This window comes from Balaenoptera physalus (assembly GCF_965194825.1).
Source record: "Balaenoptera physalus genome assembly, chromosome: 2".
Classification (NCBI taxonomy): Eukaryota; Metazoa; Chordata; class Mammalia; order Artiodactyla; family Balaenopteridae; genus Balaenoptera; species Balaenoptera physalus.
Window position 1 is genome coordinate 118,322,290 of NC_138883.1, and position 17,529 is coordinate 118,339,818.

A 17,529-nucleotide genomic window follows, 5' to 3' on the forward strand; every position below is an offset into this window, starting at 1 on the left:
ACATGGGATTTACACGGGCTCATTTCATGCCTCGATGCACACGGCTTCCCGCCCGCCTGCCCGCCAGGCATCTCCCGGTGCCTCCATGCAGACAAAGGAGTATGTTCTGTCCCGCATGTCCCCTGCCGTAGGCCCAGAGGGGCACCGAGAGAGTCCCCTTAGGAAAGAGGGGACTTCCTGGGGTCCAGAGAGAGGGCCGGGACCTCACTGGAGGCTGCCCAGCAATCCAGGCAGGGCCAGGACTTGAGCCCCACTTTCTCCACTAGCGGCTCCCAGAACCCACGCCTTCTGCCCTTTCCCCCACCATCGAGGGGCTTGTGGAGGGGGCCGCTGCTGCCACTGCTGCCCAGCTGTGATCTGGAAAAACTGATTGACCAAGTCATTGACTCTGAGCTCCTTCCAAAGACCAAATTAGTCTTCGAACTCAGTACAGTGTGCAAGAAGGGGCCTCTCAGAAGCCCGGCCAAGCCTCTTCCTCTTCCACATGAGGAGAATGAGGCTCAGGAAGGGCCAGGTCTGCCCAGGATCACGAAGGGTCATGGTGGCCCCAGGTCTCTGCCCCCAGCCCAGAGATCACTGGGGTCCCCCAAACTCTCAGACTCCTGGCCTGAGCACCTGCTGCCACCTTGGTCACCCTGGGAAGGCAGGGTGTGGGAGAGGAAAGAACCAAGGAGAACCTTCAGCGTGGGGTTGGCCCAGGAGAGCACAGGGCAGCCTGAATAGGAGGGAGCGATTCCACAGCTGGGGGCGATTCCAGCCCTGTGGGGTGTGCAAGCCAGCCAGAAGCTCGGCTCAGATTCCAAGAGGGGAACTGTCCCAAGTCTGCCACATCCCTCTCCCCAGTAGTTACTGCTTGGGAAAACCTCCCAGCAAATCTCAAAAGGCCTGGATCCCTGCACAAGGGGCAGGAGAGAGGGGAACAAAGGGGAAGGGAGAGAAGAAGGTCTGGGTTTCCCTCTGCATCTCCCCACAGGATGCCCCACCCTCCATCCCTGGTCCTGTCCTAGTTCTGTCCACCATCCCCCGAAGAGCCTCAAGCTCCCCTCCCCACCTCCCACACCTACGTCAGGGCTCCTTTTCACACACCTTTTGGGATTCTAAATCTATTTGATTTGCTTTACCTTGGAGGGAGCTCAAGAGTTTCTAAGGCACAAATCCCACCTCAGCCCTGTCACTGCCCTGCGGGTTGAAAAGCCAAGCTCTGGGACAAGCACACAAAGCCTGCCCACTGGTCCCTCCTTGCTCTCCAGCTGTTCCCTCTGCACGCACACTGACCCCTGCCCTGCCTGCTGGCCCTACTTGGAATAAGGACCTCATCTCCACTCAGGCACCACCACCTCCCCTGCCCTCTAGCCTCCTGCCCACACACTTCCATCGCCACAGGTTTATCCCACAGGGTCTTATTTGATCAGCTTTCCCTCCCAGAATGGACCCCTTGAAGGCAGGGAGGCCCAAGGCTGTTTCTAGCATGGCCAGGCCTACCAGGGGAAATGGTCAGGGGGTGGAGGCTGGGAAGGGGGAAAGGCCCGCTCCTGAGGTGTGAGGAAAGGCGGGGTGCAGGAGCTGTCTGGGCTCCAGGGTCATTGCTTGGCAGGCAGAGCACTGCTCAGGAGCTGTGGGTTTAGATCCCACTCCTGCCTCTCACTAACTGGGAGCCCTGCTGTGTGTTTCCTTAGCTCTAAGGCTCTAAGCAGAGGGCCAGTGAGAGTGTGTGATGCTCACAGGGGCAGCAGGTGCCGAGTCTTGAACAGGAACCCCTTCACCCTCACCCCCTGACCAGGATGGCTTTAAAGGCAAGCAGCAGACACAGGTAAATAAATAGCTTGTTTATTAGTAATATGTTACATTATTAAAGTGCATTGAGAAGAGATGCAGGGGCCGAAGCTGGAAGGCCACTAGCCCCAGGCCCTGCCCCAGGCTGGCTGAACACAGCCAGAGAAGGGCCCAGCTCTCTGCTGAAATTCATGGACAGGACTGGGGGCAGAGCCGCCCACCTGGAGAGCTTGGCCCAGGCTGTCCCTACAGGAATTCACAGTTTAGCCTAAGTTATAACATGTCCTGAGCTGAAGGTGGGAGGCTAGGAGCATGGAAGCACAGCCCCTGGGGAAGGGGGCTGAGGGGAGGGGAGGGGAGGGTGGCCCCCACCCCCCCGCCCCCCAACCCCCAATGCCAAGGGCAGAGTCCCGGAACCTCCCCCTGAGGACCTGGCTCCTCCTTCAAAATGAACACGGTGAACCTAGCGCTCTGTTTTCTCCTTCATTCTACCCTGTCTCCCTCATCCCACCCCCTCCCATAACCACCCCACATCAGGGGCTTGGACGACGTCCCCTTCAGACTGGGCTCCCAGGGCAGAGCCAGCTCATGCCACTCTCGCCAAACCCACGCCCATCCCTGGACTCTTATCCCATTCCCAGGAGCCGCAGACTGGGAGCCCCCCGCCCGTGACCCATCCCTTCCCCAGCCCCTCCCTCCCCACCCCAACCCAGCACGCAGTTTTGGTATTTCATACGGATGCAGTCAGAAGTAGCTATACATGAAATAAGCCTAACATAAAAATAGAGCTTTTTCCGTCCTTCCGTCCGGAAAGCAAACATCCTTCAATAAACATGCAAGGCAGCTGCCTAGTGAGACCCAGGGCTGGTGAGGGGGCCACAGAGGGCAGCCCTGGGCCTGCGGGAACACTAGCCACCCCCAGCCATGGCAGGAGGGAGGATGAGGGGGCAATTTGGGTATAGAGAGTCCAGAAGGACTCAGGCCTCAGCCCAAAGGTCCAGAGATGGGGTCCCAACTCCCCTTTTTAAACCCCAGTCTCTGGGCCACAGGCTCTTAGGCCAAGAGCATCACTGCATTTAGTCAGTTTGAGGAGGAGTTTTTGAAAAATAGTCTCCAAAAGATAAAGTCTTGGGTCAGCAAAGCCCCAGCTTCATAGTCGGAGCCTTCACTCTCTGGCCCACACCCCCCCGCTGCCCCACCGGGGCCCAGCAGCCGCCTGCGGCTGGCCATCTCCAGGCCTGGCGTCCCCCGTCGGGTTATGCAGTCCCCCTGGAAGAAGTGGTGGGCAAGGAGCTCCCGGGCCCAGCCGGTTCTGGGAGTGAGACTTTTCTAGTGCCTTGGGGCTGCAGAAGCCCACAGCATGCCCAGCCCCAGGAGGCCCTAATGGACCAGCAGGCCGAGAGTAAGCGTGGGCAGGACACCCAGCCAGAGGGAGGCGGCCAGGGCGCGGGCGCGGCCCAGCAGGTGCGAGGTCACGGCGCCATCCTCGCGCAGTAGCTCCCAGTGCTGAGCCTCACGGAGGTAGGAACCCTCCTGGGCCTCGCAGTAGTAGTGGCCGTACTGGAGGTCCGTGAGGTTCTCGATGAACAGGATGCAGTTGGGGCTCTGGTGGCCGGGCTCACAGCTCTGCTCCACACTGTTCTCATGGCGCCACGAGTAGGTGGCGTGGCGGGACTCCATGGGGCAGCTCAGGTAGTAGCGAGAGTTCTGGGCCAGGGAAACCTTCTGCAGTGGGGCTTGTTCTGGGGAGGGATGGGGAGACAGCCATGAGGAGGGGCCGAGGGCTCCCAGGGCAGGCTGTGTCCTCCCCCACTGATAGGTCTCCAAGGCCAAGGCTTCTAAATGAACGCGGGGAAACCAGCGCCCAGTCTCCTCTTGACTCTCCCCTGCTGCCCTCACCCCACTCCTCTCACAACGACCCCACACCGAGGGGGCTCCCTCCACAGGACTGTCCTGCCCCATCTGTCTGGAGCCCCCAGGACCAGACCAGGCCTCCCTCAGACAGGGCAATCGGGGCACGGCAGTACCACCCTAATGGGACGGGGGGAGGGCGAGGTCAGGTACCTGGCTTTGGGTTGGGGCACCCCTTGTGTGGCTCGGCTGGATTGATGGACTGCAGCACTGGCCTGGAGTTGGAAGGAAGAGAGAGGCTAAGCAGACAGGAGGCCACGGGCCTGGCCCCTTCCCTGTCCTCCTCCCCACCCAGCATCAGCAGTGGTGCCCACCCAGAGGAGGGTCTGGCCAGAAGGGCCACCTCCTGTAGCCCATCAACCCCCACTGCTGTGTTCGCTCTCTCCTAGCGACAAGGGATCCCGGCCAACATACTCTGGGGAGCTGTAGATGGAGACGCAGCGGTCCTGGTTCCAGCCGCAGTAGGGGTCTCGGGCCATGAGGCAGCCATGGCAGCCCCCACTGTAGACCTCACACAGGTCCAGGGGCACCTGGCTCACCTCCCACTGGGAGTTCACATACAGTTTCCGCTGGAAAGAGAAAAGGACTGAGTCAGGTCAGGGCCCCCAGCCCAACTGAGTTCTCAGCCCCTAAGCTGTGGTCCAGCTGCCTGGCAGACCCTGGGGCCCAGAGACCCTGCAAAGGACATGCAAATCACACGCAGAGGAGCTCTGTCCTCACCTGGCCATCCCTGGGCAGCCCCATAGGGCAGGGGTTGCGGGGGGAGGCTCACCCGGTCAGCGTCCAGTGACATGGCCTGGATTGTGGCCGGACGGCGAAAGGGTTGGATCTCCAAGATGCTGAAGACAAGGCTGTGTTCCCGTTTCCCCGACTCCACCACCTTGTGGATGGTGCCCTTGTCTGTAGGTGAAAGGCAGAGGGTCAGCAGGCGGGAGTCCCACCACAGAGCCAGGCAGTCTCCCTCTGGGCTGAGCTGACCAGAAAAGATGCCGGTGGGGAGGGCTGGAAAGTCATGGCTCAGGCAAGGGTCATAGGACTGGGGTGGGATGGGGAGAGGACAGCATAACTGGGGAGGGTCTTAAGAGCCCAAAGGCATCGCAGGAAGTTTCCAAGGCTGGGCCAGGGAGGCCATCCCAGGAGGCCCTGGGCTCCCCAAGGCCGCAGGGGAAGCTGGAGCATGGATAACAGAACCAGCAGTCCCACGTGCCCAAGCGCTGCTAAGCCTCCAGCTACATGCATTAGCATTACTTCGTTTAATCCTCCACACTGCTGGGAGGGGGGTATTATCATCCCCACTTCGAAGATAAGGAAATGAGGCTCAGAAAGGCTAAGCAACTTGCTCAAGGTCACACAGCTGGTGACTGGAACCCAGAGGGGTCAGAACTCTACCCCTCAACTTCTTGGACTCTTTGGGATTTGTTGTCTTTAAAATAAACTTTTTATTCTGAAATAATTTCAGATTTACAGAAAAGTTACAAAGATAGTACAAAGAGTTCCCGTATACCGTTCGCCCAGTTTCCCCTAATGTTTCCTCTTAGATAACTGTGATCTTTGTCACAGCTGAGCAGTTGTCACTGGTACATAATTATTAACTCGACTACAGACTTTACTGGGATTTCACGGGTTTTTCCACTAATGTCCTTCATCTGTTCCAGGATCCAATCCAGGACCCCACACTGCAAGTAGTCTTAGGGGATTTTTCAATTTTTATAAAATCTTAGATCTGAAAAGGACCTTAGGTTCAGCATAGGGGAACCCAAGGTCACACACTAGGCTGCCTGCCTCAGAGGCCAGTGCTTGTTACCAAAGCACTCCATTCACACTTGTCGGGGACTAACGGGCATCCTGACCCCTGGGTCCTCCCAATCCCACCTCACGGGCTGTTCCAGTTTCTAGAATAGCCTACCTCCCTTTCGCTCCCTTCCCAATTTCCCAGGGTATCACTTGGCCCAAAAAAGTAGTCAGATGATCAGATGATTGCCTGCCTAGGACCCTTCCTCTATGTGTCTGTGACCCCCCTCTGCAGGCTCTGGGATGTGGCCCCTTGCTCCTCTGGCCTGACAAGCTCCCAGCCCAGTCACTACCTTCATAAACACACTGCCCTTCACCTCCTCCACACAGCGTGGTGACAGCCTCCCGTCGCTTCTCCCAGCCGTGAGAGCCTCCCATTCTCTGCAGAGGGCTCAGAAAGTTCTATTTCATATCTAGCCCCAATCCTTCCTGCTTCAGACTCCAGAATAGTATCTCTCTGATGGCCCTCAGGGAGAACAGAGACCAATGCCCTCATCACTCAAGTGCACTTGGCTCTCAGGTCTGCAGAAAGGGAGCCGACAGCTCCCTCAGCCCAGGCCCAGGCTGCCTTGTCCTGGTTCCTGCTCCCAGTCCCACATCATGTGACCCCCTCCTGCACCCCAGTGCTCTGTTGTCCCCGTGGCTGGCCACAACAGCTAGGCCAGCCGCTGCTGGACCAGAGCAAGGACAGGGGCCAGTGAGTGGAGCCAGGATGAATGAAGGAATGAAGAGGCGGATCTCAGGCCTCACAAACCAGGCCTGTTAATGGGAAATTACTCTCCCCAAGACTCCCAGAAGCCAAAAAACCTATAAGGTCACCATGACCCTGAGAACACCCCGAGGTGAAGCAACAGCAGGAAGTTACACGGGTCAGTGTGAGCAATTAAGGGCAAAACCTGAGGCCTGGCCTATGTGAGCCCAGAGGTGCAGGCACCTGTGGGAGACAGTCTTCCTGATGGCACCACCACCCAGTCTTAAGGAAGGCCTTAAGCACTCCCGTCCCCCAACGCTGATCTCCACGCCCGCTCCCAGAGCTATCTCTGCCCACAGCCTGGGACCAGGAAGTTGCTATAAAGCCAGCGCAGGGCTGGCTCCTCCACGGCCAGTGACTTTCTGGGATGCAGGCGCCTCTTTCAGAACATTCCACTCAGCTGCCGGGGTCAGCTAGACCCTGCTCCCCAAGGGGAGCCCCTCTAGGGAAGAGGAGGTGCTCCGGCAGTCCTCTGCAAGACCTGCAAAGGCCCTGCCATGTGGAAGTCCTTCCTCACATCTCACTAAATTCTTTGCATCCCACATCAAAAGTTTCCTCTCATCTGCATAATCCCAAAGACAGGGAGAGGGTCCAGTTTCCTCGCTCTGCCTGGCAGAGGCCCACAGGACACCCTGGACCAGGTCCTTCTTCCTGACTTCCACATCTTTTCCTACCATCTTCAGGAGTCAGACAGCTGGACCAAAGCTATACCCAGCTTTGCTCAGACTTACAACATTTCTGCCTCTGAATCCTGGCACCTTCTAGCCTACGATGCCTTTCCCTCTCCCCTCTGCCCCACCTCCTCCGGGAAGCTCTCACTGCCTGACTCTTCCACAGCCACACATATTAACTCCTGACAGCTCTTAGTCACTCAGTTCTCCCAACCAGATGTTAACTACATTATTCTTTATACCCATTTTTACAAAGCAGACCAGGGGCGAGGCGGGGGGTGCTGGAGGGGTTGGTCCCGGGTAGCCCCTCACCTGTGGTTAGGTAAAGCACATGGAAGGTCTCCCCGTTGCTGGCGTGCATGCGGTGGACAACCACTTTCTGGTAGTGGTACTTAGAGTGGAACAGTGGCGTCTTCAGAGGCCCCACGGGCTCCACCCTCTGCACCACTTCAGGGTGACTGTCGGCCACCTGGAAGGTCTCTGTGGGTATCGGCTGCCGGTCTGGGAGGCACTGGGCAAGGAGAACAGGTCCAGATCAGTGGGGTGGCTGGGCGATGGGGTCGGGGCCTGGGCCATGGTGGGTGTCACCGCTCACCTTGCCAGGCCGTGGGTTGGGAAGGTCTGAGTGGTAGCCCTTGAGTGAGGAAGTGCGGAAGACCTTGTCAATGTCACCGAGGGAGTACACGCAGACGGCAGAGTAGTTCCTGGGGGACACACAGGCCACCTCAGTGGGATGCCCAGGACCCACCCACCTCCACTCACCCAGGCGAGCCCAGCACCAGATGGGGTACAACTGCAGCCTTCCGACCAAGCTCCCTGGCCTTTGAGCTCCATGAGGGCAGGGACTATCCTGGGGGCCAAGGCCAGTGCCTGAGTATTACCAAATACCATTGAAGGAAGGAGGGAGGGAGGACGGGAAGAGGGAGGGAGGGAAGTGCAACCTAATTTCTTTATGTTGCAATGTAAAACCACAACCTGTATTCTGTCACAGAATCACTGAGTTCAGAGGCCAACCCCAGGGCAGGAGAAATCCCAACACGTGCATCCTTGGAATGCTGATGTCCAAGGAGGTCAGACCTCCATTCCCTTCCCAGACTGCTGGGTCCATGCACACATGAGCCCCAGAGCAGGGTCTTGGCTTTCCTACCCTGCCGCCTACCTCTCCCCACACACACCTGACACTTTTGCCTGCCTTGTTTTCAATCAATGAGAGTGATTAAGAGGTGTGAATTATCAGGCGCAGGCAGTGCCTGAGCGGGTGTGATAGCACCCGGCACCCGGCACCCAGCACCCCGGAGGCCGCAGCAGCCTTTTCCCAGGGCCCAGCACCCGCTCTGAGTACACAGCTGGCAGGCACACAGGCACAGGTGCAGCCATGAGCATGCATACGGCGCATGCGCGCACACCCATGTGTACAGACTCACAAACACACCAGCACACACATCTCCCTGAGCACTGTGTGTCCGCCCACCCCAGGACCAGCAACAGTCTTGTCCCTTGAGCCGGGGTCCCTGCTCTTGCCACACCAGCCATCCCTTGGGCAGGGCCCAAACCCTCTGATCCCCACTGGACACTTAACTAATGCCAGCCCCAGCACCAGGACAAGGGCCACTCACCAGGGGTTGGAGAAAACGCCATAGACCCTAGTGTCCCTCCACTGGCCATTAGGGTCGGGGAGCAGGAAGACGTCCTGCAGCCTGTTGAAGTTCTTGTTGCTGGTGGCGTCACTGCACACCAGCATGGCTTTCAGGAAGGTGTTCCACTTGGAGACCGACAGTGAACTCTCGCCACCCTGGTCCCCCTGGAAGGGTGGAGGGGAGAGGAGGCCCCTCAGCGCCTGCCTGGGCTGCCCCACACACCCGGGGCACCTGCTGCCGGGAATGCCAGCACCCAGGCTTCTGAGGAGGAAGGGAGGCCCTGAAAGGGGTCGGGACCTGCGAGGGGACGAGGCTGAGGTACCCCACCACTCAGGCCAGGTTCTTGGGCCAGGCTTCAGGAGGCAGGCCTGGCTGACCCAGGACACAGGGCTCACAGTGGGGACCTGCAGGGTGCGGGTACCAGGCCCCCACAGAGCACACCGGCTCAGACGCACGTCTGCCCACTCTCACACGTCCACGCTCACACACACGACACAGACCTGCACAACCCAGCACCTCCACACAGGGGAAACACACACACGTCAATGCACTCTCATTCTCACGCACACGCTCACGCACACTCTCCACGAATACACACATTTGCACACTATCACACGTGCACGTGAGCCCAACCATCTTTACCCACTCACAGATGCAGGGACCCTCCTGTGCACGCACACTTCCTCCCACAATCCCATACAGACTCGCTTGCACATTTGCACACAGGCAGTCACACACTCACTCGCTCCTGTTTAGGCACAGACACACACTCTTGCCCACTCAGCACTTGCTCACCCTGCACAGCTGGGCCACTCGGGACACGTTGAGAGGGGCCTCGGGATTCTTGTCAGGGTTGTCCTCTCGGAAGAAGTAGTAGATCTTGTCATCGTAGGCCTGGTCTTGGTGCACAATGGTGGCCTTGATGAACTGCGGGTCTACCGGGGACAGAAGTGAAAGGGTGTGAGGTGGGGAGCCTCTCAGAGGACCCACCCACACCCTGCCCACCCCCTGAGTCTGCACAAACAAACCCGACTCAAATCACACCTGGAATAAACTTCAGAAAAACAGGTCCAACACCCCAAGGGGCCTGAGACTCTGCACTCCCACCCCACACCTGTTTTGCCCTCTCTTACAAAGATGTCATTGGCCCAGGAGCAATGACTTCAGGCCTAGGGACTGGGGGGAGAGCCCCAGGGGCCCCTATGTCACTCTGCCTAATTGGCAGAGCCCTAACGAGGAGGGAGTGGGTGTTGCCCCCGCGTGAGCTCAGCAGAGGGATACGCTATGGCACCCGGGGACTCCACACTGGGTCTGGGGTTTCCTCTGATTTGTTCCCAGAGGGTGTTGGGCCCATCCTGCCTCCACATCTTTCTCTCTGCTGTTCCCCTGCTCCCTGCCAGGCCAACCTCCTCAGCTCTGCCTTCACAGGGCTGTACCAAGCTCCCGCTTTCCTGACTGGCCTGTGGCCCTAGCGGCCCTAGGGAGCCTCCCCATAAACATGAGGATCCCACCTGCCGCCCTGCGCATTCACACCGCCTCATCCAGCCCAGCCCAGCCCAGCCCAGCTGGAGCCTGACTCACTTTGCATGACAGTATCACTGGTGTACAGCTCAATCTCACCCTTGATACGGCGGAACCGAGGGATCTTCCCATTGTATTCCTGCTTCCGGATGGTGGAGTACACCTCAGAGCCTGGGCACAGTGGGAGGGGCACGGGTAAGGGCACACAGGCCCTGGAAGTCCCTCCCCCGGGCCTGGGTCACCAGGCACAGAGCTGACCACCCTCCCCCAGCCCAGGGCAGCAGCCCTCTGGGAAGCCTCCTGCGCCAGCCACAGCCCTACCGTCAAACAGAACCAGGGAGTTCTCATCCGGGCTGAAGGGGGCATAGCCTCTCCTCTCACCAAGCAACTCTGCAGTGTCATTCACCTGGGGGAGACCAAGGGGGTCAGACTGCCATGTGACCCCACGGTCACTGCCTCCCATGGGTGCCAGCTGCCCAGCCAGGGTCCCCATCCTCCCAGGAACTCTGTACAAGGTGAGGCCAGCCTCAGAGTCCCCCCACCTCCTTCCCACCATGGGGAGCAGAAGCCCACCCAGACAAGGGTGAGCTGACCAGGCGCACGGGGAGGGGCCTTCTCACCAGGGTCCAGCAGCTGGGGCGCCGGGCATTGGTGCCGCAGACCAGCAGCCCCTCACCCTGCTTCTCCAGGAGCGTGATGTAGTTCTCACAGCCCTGCTCGGGAGAAGGGGAAGGAGAGAGGTTGGTTGGTGGGAGGCCCTGGCAGGCCTAGCACTGGGACCCTCGGTCTTGGGGAAGAAGGCATCAGAAGTCTGAGCACAGAAGGCAGCCTCTAAGGAGGGCCCAGAGCGGGTGCAGCTGACTCCAACCCCTCCAAGAACAGAGCAAGGGCCTCAGGGAAGGAGTGTCTCCCCCTCAGACTGGGAACCCTGGGGCAGGGCTACTTCTCTCCTCCCAGACTGGGGCTCCCAAGACAGGGCCAGGCCTTCTTCCTCAGACTCTCAGGAACCTTTCGAAGGGGCCCAGCTTCCCCTCTGCACTCCCTCTCTCCCACTCACCTGCTTGTCCCGGCAGGACCCCTTCGTGGAGCCAATGTTCACCTGGGGGGAACAGGGGGAGCATCAGTCCACTCTGCCAGGGGCCAGATGCCCCCGTAAGTGCTTTCCATGCATCCTCAGGATAGGCTCATTTGACAGATGAGCAACTAGGGCTCTGAGAGGAGGAGTGATTTGCCCAACATCACACAGGCTGCTCAGCCTGATACCCGGAGCCAAAGCCCAGAGCTGATGAGCCAGCCCAGAGATCTCAGAAGACAGGGGCCATGGGGTTCTGGAGCCCAGCTTCCTGCTAGGCCTCCGCAGTCAGTGCTACCTGCCCAGCCAGGCGTGTTAGCTCCGCGCTTCTCTCCACACTGCCCCAACACCCACGCCAGTTGGGACCACCCTCAGGGAGCCTCCCCCAGGGACCATTTATGGGATATAATAGGGGGTTGACCAGTTCTGGAAGAAATGCCAGTTCCCCCGGATTCCCTGAGGCTCCTCTCCAAGGCCAGAGGGGAGATAAGAAAATGGGGAAGGGGGAAGAGAAAAGGGGGCCGGGAGAGGGGTCCAGGCTCACTGTGCGCATGGAGGCATTCCTGTCCTTGGAGAAGTCGAAGACATAGACCTTGCTGCGTCCACCCACCCACACGGAGGAGCTGCCCGGCTCGTGGAAAAGCACCGTGTGCAGCTCGGCCGGGCCAAAGTCCACATGGTCCTGCCCTGCATGGCCTAAGGAAGAGACAATTGGCAGAAACGTTGAGGCTGGACCCTGGGCTGGAAGATCCTGGCCCGCCACCCCCCCCCCATGCATACCGGCATCCCCCGAGCAACTAGTGCTTGGATCTGGCTAGGGCGACGCCTGGACTCAGAGCCGTGAGCGGGAGAAGACAGGGGTCCTCTGGCGGGGTCCAGCAACCAGATGTCCTCACCCCAAAGCCATGACCCCTACCCTACAATATGTATGACCTCAGAGTGGGGGCAGAATTTAGGGACCCCTGGGGAGAACAGACCCCACCACCACCACCACACACACACACACACACACACACACACACACACACACACACACACACACACACACACACACACACACACTGCTGTTCCTAAGGGACTGGGCTTGGGCAGGAGGGACCAGGGCCCACAATTCTGCTCTGAGGCTCTCTGCTATCTAGGACAGAGCAAGCAGCCACCTCCACCCCCTGCAGGTAGCAAGGCCTCTAAGAACCCCACGTACAGTTCAGGTTCCCAGGAATCACTTTGCTCAGAACCCTATCCCCTCCTTCAGGAAGCCCTCTCTGACCCTTCCCAGACCACTCCATCCCCTTAGTGAGCAGGTCAGTATAGATCAGAGCTGGAAAGGAATCTTAATGTCCACTCTCTCCCATTTTACAGATGGAAAAACAAAGGTCCAGAGAGGGGCAGCCCAAGCTCACATGGTCAGTAGCAGGCCAGGAACCAGAGCTCCTGCCCCCAAGCTGGACTCTGCATCCTGGCCTGCCCTGGCCTGGTTTCACAGAGACCCCAGCTCACCCCGGGGGGAAAGATCAGCCCTCCCTCCCCAGCAACTCTGGGACAGGGGGCCCTTCACAGAGCACAGCCTGGGCCTTTAAGTAGAAGGGCTGACCGGGACAATTTTGCCCAAAAAAGAAACTGTCTGCAGCCACTGCCTCCGGGGAGAAGACGTCTCATCTCCGGTGACATTGCTGAGGTTGTCCTGATTGCAGGGCTAAATTACAGGAATGGGACAGCCTGTGGCTGTGCCCCCAGCAATCAGCCATCTTCCTACCTCGGACCAGCCTGGGTCCTCAGCCTGACCACTGTTTACTCAGCTGCAGCAAACTCAGGGGCAGCCAACTTAGCAGTGACATCCCAGCAGGACACCCTCCAAGCCCAGAGAGAACAGAACTGCCATGTCCTTGAGTTTGCCCCCAATTCCCCTTGGTGCCACTTAAGCCATTCCTACTGATGCTGCATTCAGCAGGGACGAAGAGCACTACCTACCATGCGACCCCCACCTTCATTCCCTTTCCTTAAGATACATCCCCGCATGGCCAGGTCATCCCTGCAAGTGGGCTATTCTTACTCTCCACCTCAGCTGTGGCCCAGCTCACTGTACAGAGGCAGAAACTGAGGGCCTTCAGGGATACTCTAGCCCAAGGTCACACTAGGAGGCAGGAGAGACTGGCTCATCCAGACTGAGTAATGGTTCTCAGGTACGTTCAGGGAGATGCCAGCACCGCAGGCCACAGAGAAGTGCTGAGCTCACTGCCCTCGGGTTCACCTGGGTCTCCTCCGGTGCTCCGCAAATAGCCTGACAGCTTAGGATGTCAGGCCTCCCAGGACCCCAAGGCTGCGCAAGGTGGGAGCTGAGAGCCCACTTCCTGCTGGGTGGTAGGGGTGTGGTGCTGGCCAAGGCTCGGGCAGGGCTGGCAGGTCTCAGGCCCCAGGCTCCCCCTCCCCACCAGCTGGGATAAAATTAGAGTGCTGGGGACAGACACAAGGCCTTCCTGACTCAGCTCCATGGCTCCAGCTCCCCTTTCACCCGCAGCCTGAGCAGCGGCCACTGTCCCCACAGCCTAGCCCGGAATCTAGACAGTCTGTAGCCCCAGCTCCTCACCTACTCCCCCAGACAGCCAGGCGGCTGGGAAAAGCTATATGTCTGTGTCTGAAGATGTTGGGCTGGGGCCTGAGATCTGAAGCCCTCCAGAGGCCACAGGGGAGGAGCCCCACGGCTCAGGTCATGCTGGCCACCTCCAAACAGTCACCTCGGCTCACATCAAGGCCACAACCCCAGGCCTCAGAAGAGGGGCCTGCACAGCCAATGCACAGCTCTAGTGGTGGAGAAAGGGGTACACGAAGGGGCCCTGAGGGAGCCCTTGTCTGGGGTCACCGGGCCGTCAAAGTGAGGAGGAGATGCAGTCCTGCCCTGGGAAGTCTAGTCTGATGGGAGAGACTCAGCCTGGCCCCGGAGAGCAAGGCCTGAGGGGGAGGCCCGGCCCTACCGTGGAATCCAGTTGGAGGGGTGAAACAGCCATACCAAAGCAAGCCTCCGTACCACTCAAGCAAAACTGTGTTGGTACAGACTCCAGAGCTGCTCACAAAGTATCGCTGAGAACACAAAGGGAGGGTGAGGGCTGCCTGCTGCCGGGTGCAGCATGGGGGGCTGCCCGACCAGGACAGTCCTGCACAGATCTGCAAGTTTGAGCCCTGTTCCCCTCAAATCCTGGCTGTGGCTGCCAGGGTCAGGATTTGGAGGGAGGAAGGGACTGCTCACCTCATTTTGCAGAAGAACAAACAGGAGCCCAGGAGCATTGCCTCCCTCGACCCCGAAGAACCTGCCCCTCCCGGCTCTGTGCCTGGTGATGTGCGTGGGGGAGATGGCACCAGCTCGGCCCCAGGACAAGGCCTTGGCCCGTTCTCTACCCCAGCCCCAGCCCGGCTCCCGTACTGCCTCAGGCCCTCAAAGGGCCTGATTGTGCAGGGGAAGTGTCAGAGCGGCAGCAGCTCAATGAATACATGAAAGGAAGCTTTGTTCAGGTCACAGGAGCCCGGGGCTGGGGGCTCAGGGGCAGGAGGGCTGCCTGGAAGTGAAGGCAGAACCAAGCCTTTGCGGCCAGGATCTGTGGCCCCTTGGCACCAAGAGGGGAGGTGGTGGCATTCAAGGCTCCACCCACGCAGAGGCTGAGCAAGGCTGGGGGCTGCTCCTAAAGAGGCCCAGCCAAGGGAGCAAGTGCCGCATCCCTAAATGCGTCTTTTTGCTTCCTTAGGAATCCAAAAGGATGGGGAAGGCGGACCAAAGCAAGATGGGTCAGAAACAGGCAGGAAGAGAATTCTGTGCAGTGGAAACAGCCTGAGCAATGGTGGGGAAGCTGGGGAAGCTGACCGTACAGTGGGTACAGAGACCTAATGAGAGAAGAATCAGGAAGGCAGGCTGAAGCCCCGAGTGTGATGGGGGAAGGGAGCTGCAGCGGCCCAAGGATACACCAACCCACTGCCTGTCAGTCTGCGGAGCTGCCCTCTCCTATCTATGAGCAGGGCCAGGATCCAGAAAGCCTCCTCTCCTCCAGCATCACCCCCCAGGTCCCCCTGCCTGACCAGCCCCCTCTGCTTCCCATCCTGGATGTCTAAAAGGAGCACCGTCTGGCACCGTGTCTCCCCCCTCACTCCCCGGCCTGACGCATTAGTGGCTGACTAAGTGGGAGCTAAAAGCTCCCAGAATAACCAGGGGTTCAGGCAGGGGAGGGGGCTAGGGACACATGGGGTGGGCATGGCCCCAGGGGCGGACCAGGCACAAGCTTCCACCCCACCCCCATGTGATTCTGAGCCAATCCTGGCTCCTTCTGGACCAAGAAAGGGCACAATCAGGCTGCCCCATACCCAGCTAGACTCCATGGCCCCCGAAGCCCCCCACCTTCCTCACAGTGGCAGGACCAACAAGGCCCAGCCCCAGGCCCGCCAGAAATGAGGGTCAAGAAGATGGCTGGGTATGAGGGGCTGTCCTCCCCTATCACAGGCCCCCAGCCAGGCCATCCATGGGGCTCTGATCCTGTTGGAACGAATCAGACCTTCCTCTCGTGCCCCCCACCCTCCCAGCACAATCCCAGCAACCGACTGGCTGGGACAAGTGTGAACTTCTGTGGAGTGGGTTTTCCTAAAGTAGGCCTGCCTGGTGGGGCATCATTCCTCCTCATCCACTCTGGGCGCTGTCCCCATCTGGTCCCCGCCAACCCCATATCCTCATTACTTGTGAAAGAGGGCTGCTCATGGGGAGGGTGGAGTGGTGGCTAGGATGGGGGGCAGTGTCGTCATCTGTGAAGGGAGCAACAAGGGACGGGCCCCATAGTCTGCTCTGGGCAGGGACAGCCTTCCAAGCTGACCCAGTGACCTGACGGGCCTTGAACGCTAACCTCAAGGAGCCCTTTTTTTTTTTTTACATCTTTATTGGCGTATAATTGCTTTACAATGGTGTGTTAGTTTCTGCTTTATAACAAGGTGAATCAGTTATACATATACATATGTTCCCATATCTCTTCCCTCTTGCGTCTCCCTCCTTCCCACCCTCCCTATCCCACCCCTCTAGGTGGGCACAAAGCACCGAGCTGATCTCCCTGTGCTATGCGGCTGCTTCCCACTAGCTATCTATTTTACATTTGGTAGTGTATATATGTCCATGACACTCTCTTACCCTGTCACATCTTACCCCTCCCCCTCCCCATATCCTCAAGTCCATTCTCTAGTAGGTCTGTGTCTTTATTCCTGTCTTGCCACTAGGTTCTTCATGACCTTTTTTTTTTTCCTTAGATTCCATATACATGTGTTAGCATACTGTATTTGTTTTTCTCTTGTGAGGCCGGCTCTGAGAAGGGCAGGAATGCGGCGCCCAGCAGGGAGTGCCTGAGTCAGGCAGCCAGGGAGGCCCCGGCATGGGGCAGGAGCCAGGCCAGCCTCAGACTGGAGGCCCAACCACATCAGGCAGGAGTCTCCTCCCACAGTCGTGCCCCACCTGAATCACCAGTGCCCCCTCACAGCCTCGCCAGAGGAAGAAGAGGGAAGGCCCGTGCGGGGCCCCAGGAATTAGCCTGCAGCCTCGCCACCCTTTGGAACCCCACAGGTCAAGGTGGAAGGGAAGGGAATAGTCACTAAGCTGAGGGAGGCACAGAGGCCAGAGAGACCGTGCCACTGGCCCAAGGCACAGAACAAGGGAGACAGGGGAGTTCCCTGGTAGCCTGGTGGTTAGGATTCCAGGCTTTCACTGCCGTGGCCCGGGTTCAATCCCTGGTCGGGGAACTGAGATCCTGCAAGCCACACGGTGCAGCCAAAAAAAAAAAGAACAAGGGAGACAGAAGCTGAGCGAGGCAGCAGCTCAGGGTTTCTGGTGCCCATCACCCGGCTCCAGACCAGGACCACAGCCGGGACTTCCTTGAGAGCCTCCTGATCTTCAAAAAGCTGTACATCACCTTCTCTCTACTTCCCTGTGTCATCTCCTGCTCTCCACCCTATGCTTTCTTGCAGGCCAGGGGATAAGTCACTGACCTGATAACTGAAGGGAATCAACCACCCACCAATCTTCCAGGTAGGACTCTGATCTCCAGGAGCCTTTAGCAATCAAAGCCTTAAACTCAAAGGAATGACTAACTGTGGAACTCTGCGTGTGTCAGATCGGTGGACGGAAACCTTTCACTGGAGGCGGGGGGGTGGCGCAAAGGAACAAATGTTTCATCGATGTTGCCTCTCGCAGTACGGCCAGGCATGAGGGCACGAGCAGCCGCTCCTCATATCCAGAAGCCCAGTTTCCGGGGTGGCACGGGCCTGTGCTAAGGAAGGGCTGTGCTTGCTGTTGGGGTGCTGGCGACACTCAGCAGGGCAAGGCTCCAGACACAGCTGCCTGACGGGCAGAGCCGGTGTGCTGGGGCAGGTGGTGGGTCCTTGAGGCGG

At 58.9% G+C, this 17,529-nt stretch overlaps 1 protein-coding gene across 1 annotated transcript in view; it reads right to left on the reverse strand.

The window, feature by feature from the left end:
* Positions 1 to 1,811: 1,811 nt before the first annotated feature.
* Positions 1,812 to 17,529, reverse strand: part of SEMA7A (semaphorin 7A (JohnMiltonHagen blood group)) — a 32,853-nt gene continuing 17,135 nt past the window's right edge. Inside the window, exons 3-15 of the mRNA XM_082449473.1 lie at positions 11,672 to 11,823; positions 11,113 to 11,154; positions 10,676 to 10,768; positions 10,377 to 10,461; positions 10,116 to 10,226; positions 9,330 to 9,469; positions 8,514 to 8,698; positions 7,493 to 7,601; positions 7,210 to 7,408; positions 4,457 to 4,584; positions 4,099 to 4,253; positions 3,838 to 3,899; positions 1,812 to 3,515 (exon numbers count right to left, since the gene is read on the reverse strand). Of these exons, the coding sequence (XP_082305599.1) occupies positions 3,154 to 3,515; positions 3,838 to 3,899; positions 4,099 to 4,253; positions 4,457 to 4,584; positions 7,210 to 7,408; positions 7,493 to 7,601; positions 8,514 to 8,698; positions 9,330 to 9,469; positions 10,116 to 10,226; positions 10,377 to 10,461; positions 10,676 to 10,768; positions 11,113 to 11,154; positions 11,672 to 11,823 (1,823 nt within the window). The 3' untranslated portion in view covers positions 1,812 to 3,153. The remainder of the gene's footprint in view (positions 3,516 to 3,837; positions 3,900 to 4,098; positions 4,254 to 4,456; positions 4,585 to 7,209; positions 7,409 to 7,492; positions 7,602 to 8,513; positions 8,699 to 9,329; positions 9,470 to 10,115; positions 10,227 to 10,376; positions 10,462 to 10,675; positions 10,769 to 11,112; positions 11,155 to 11,671; positions 11,824 to 17,529) is intronic.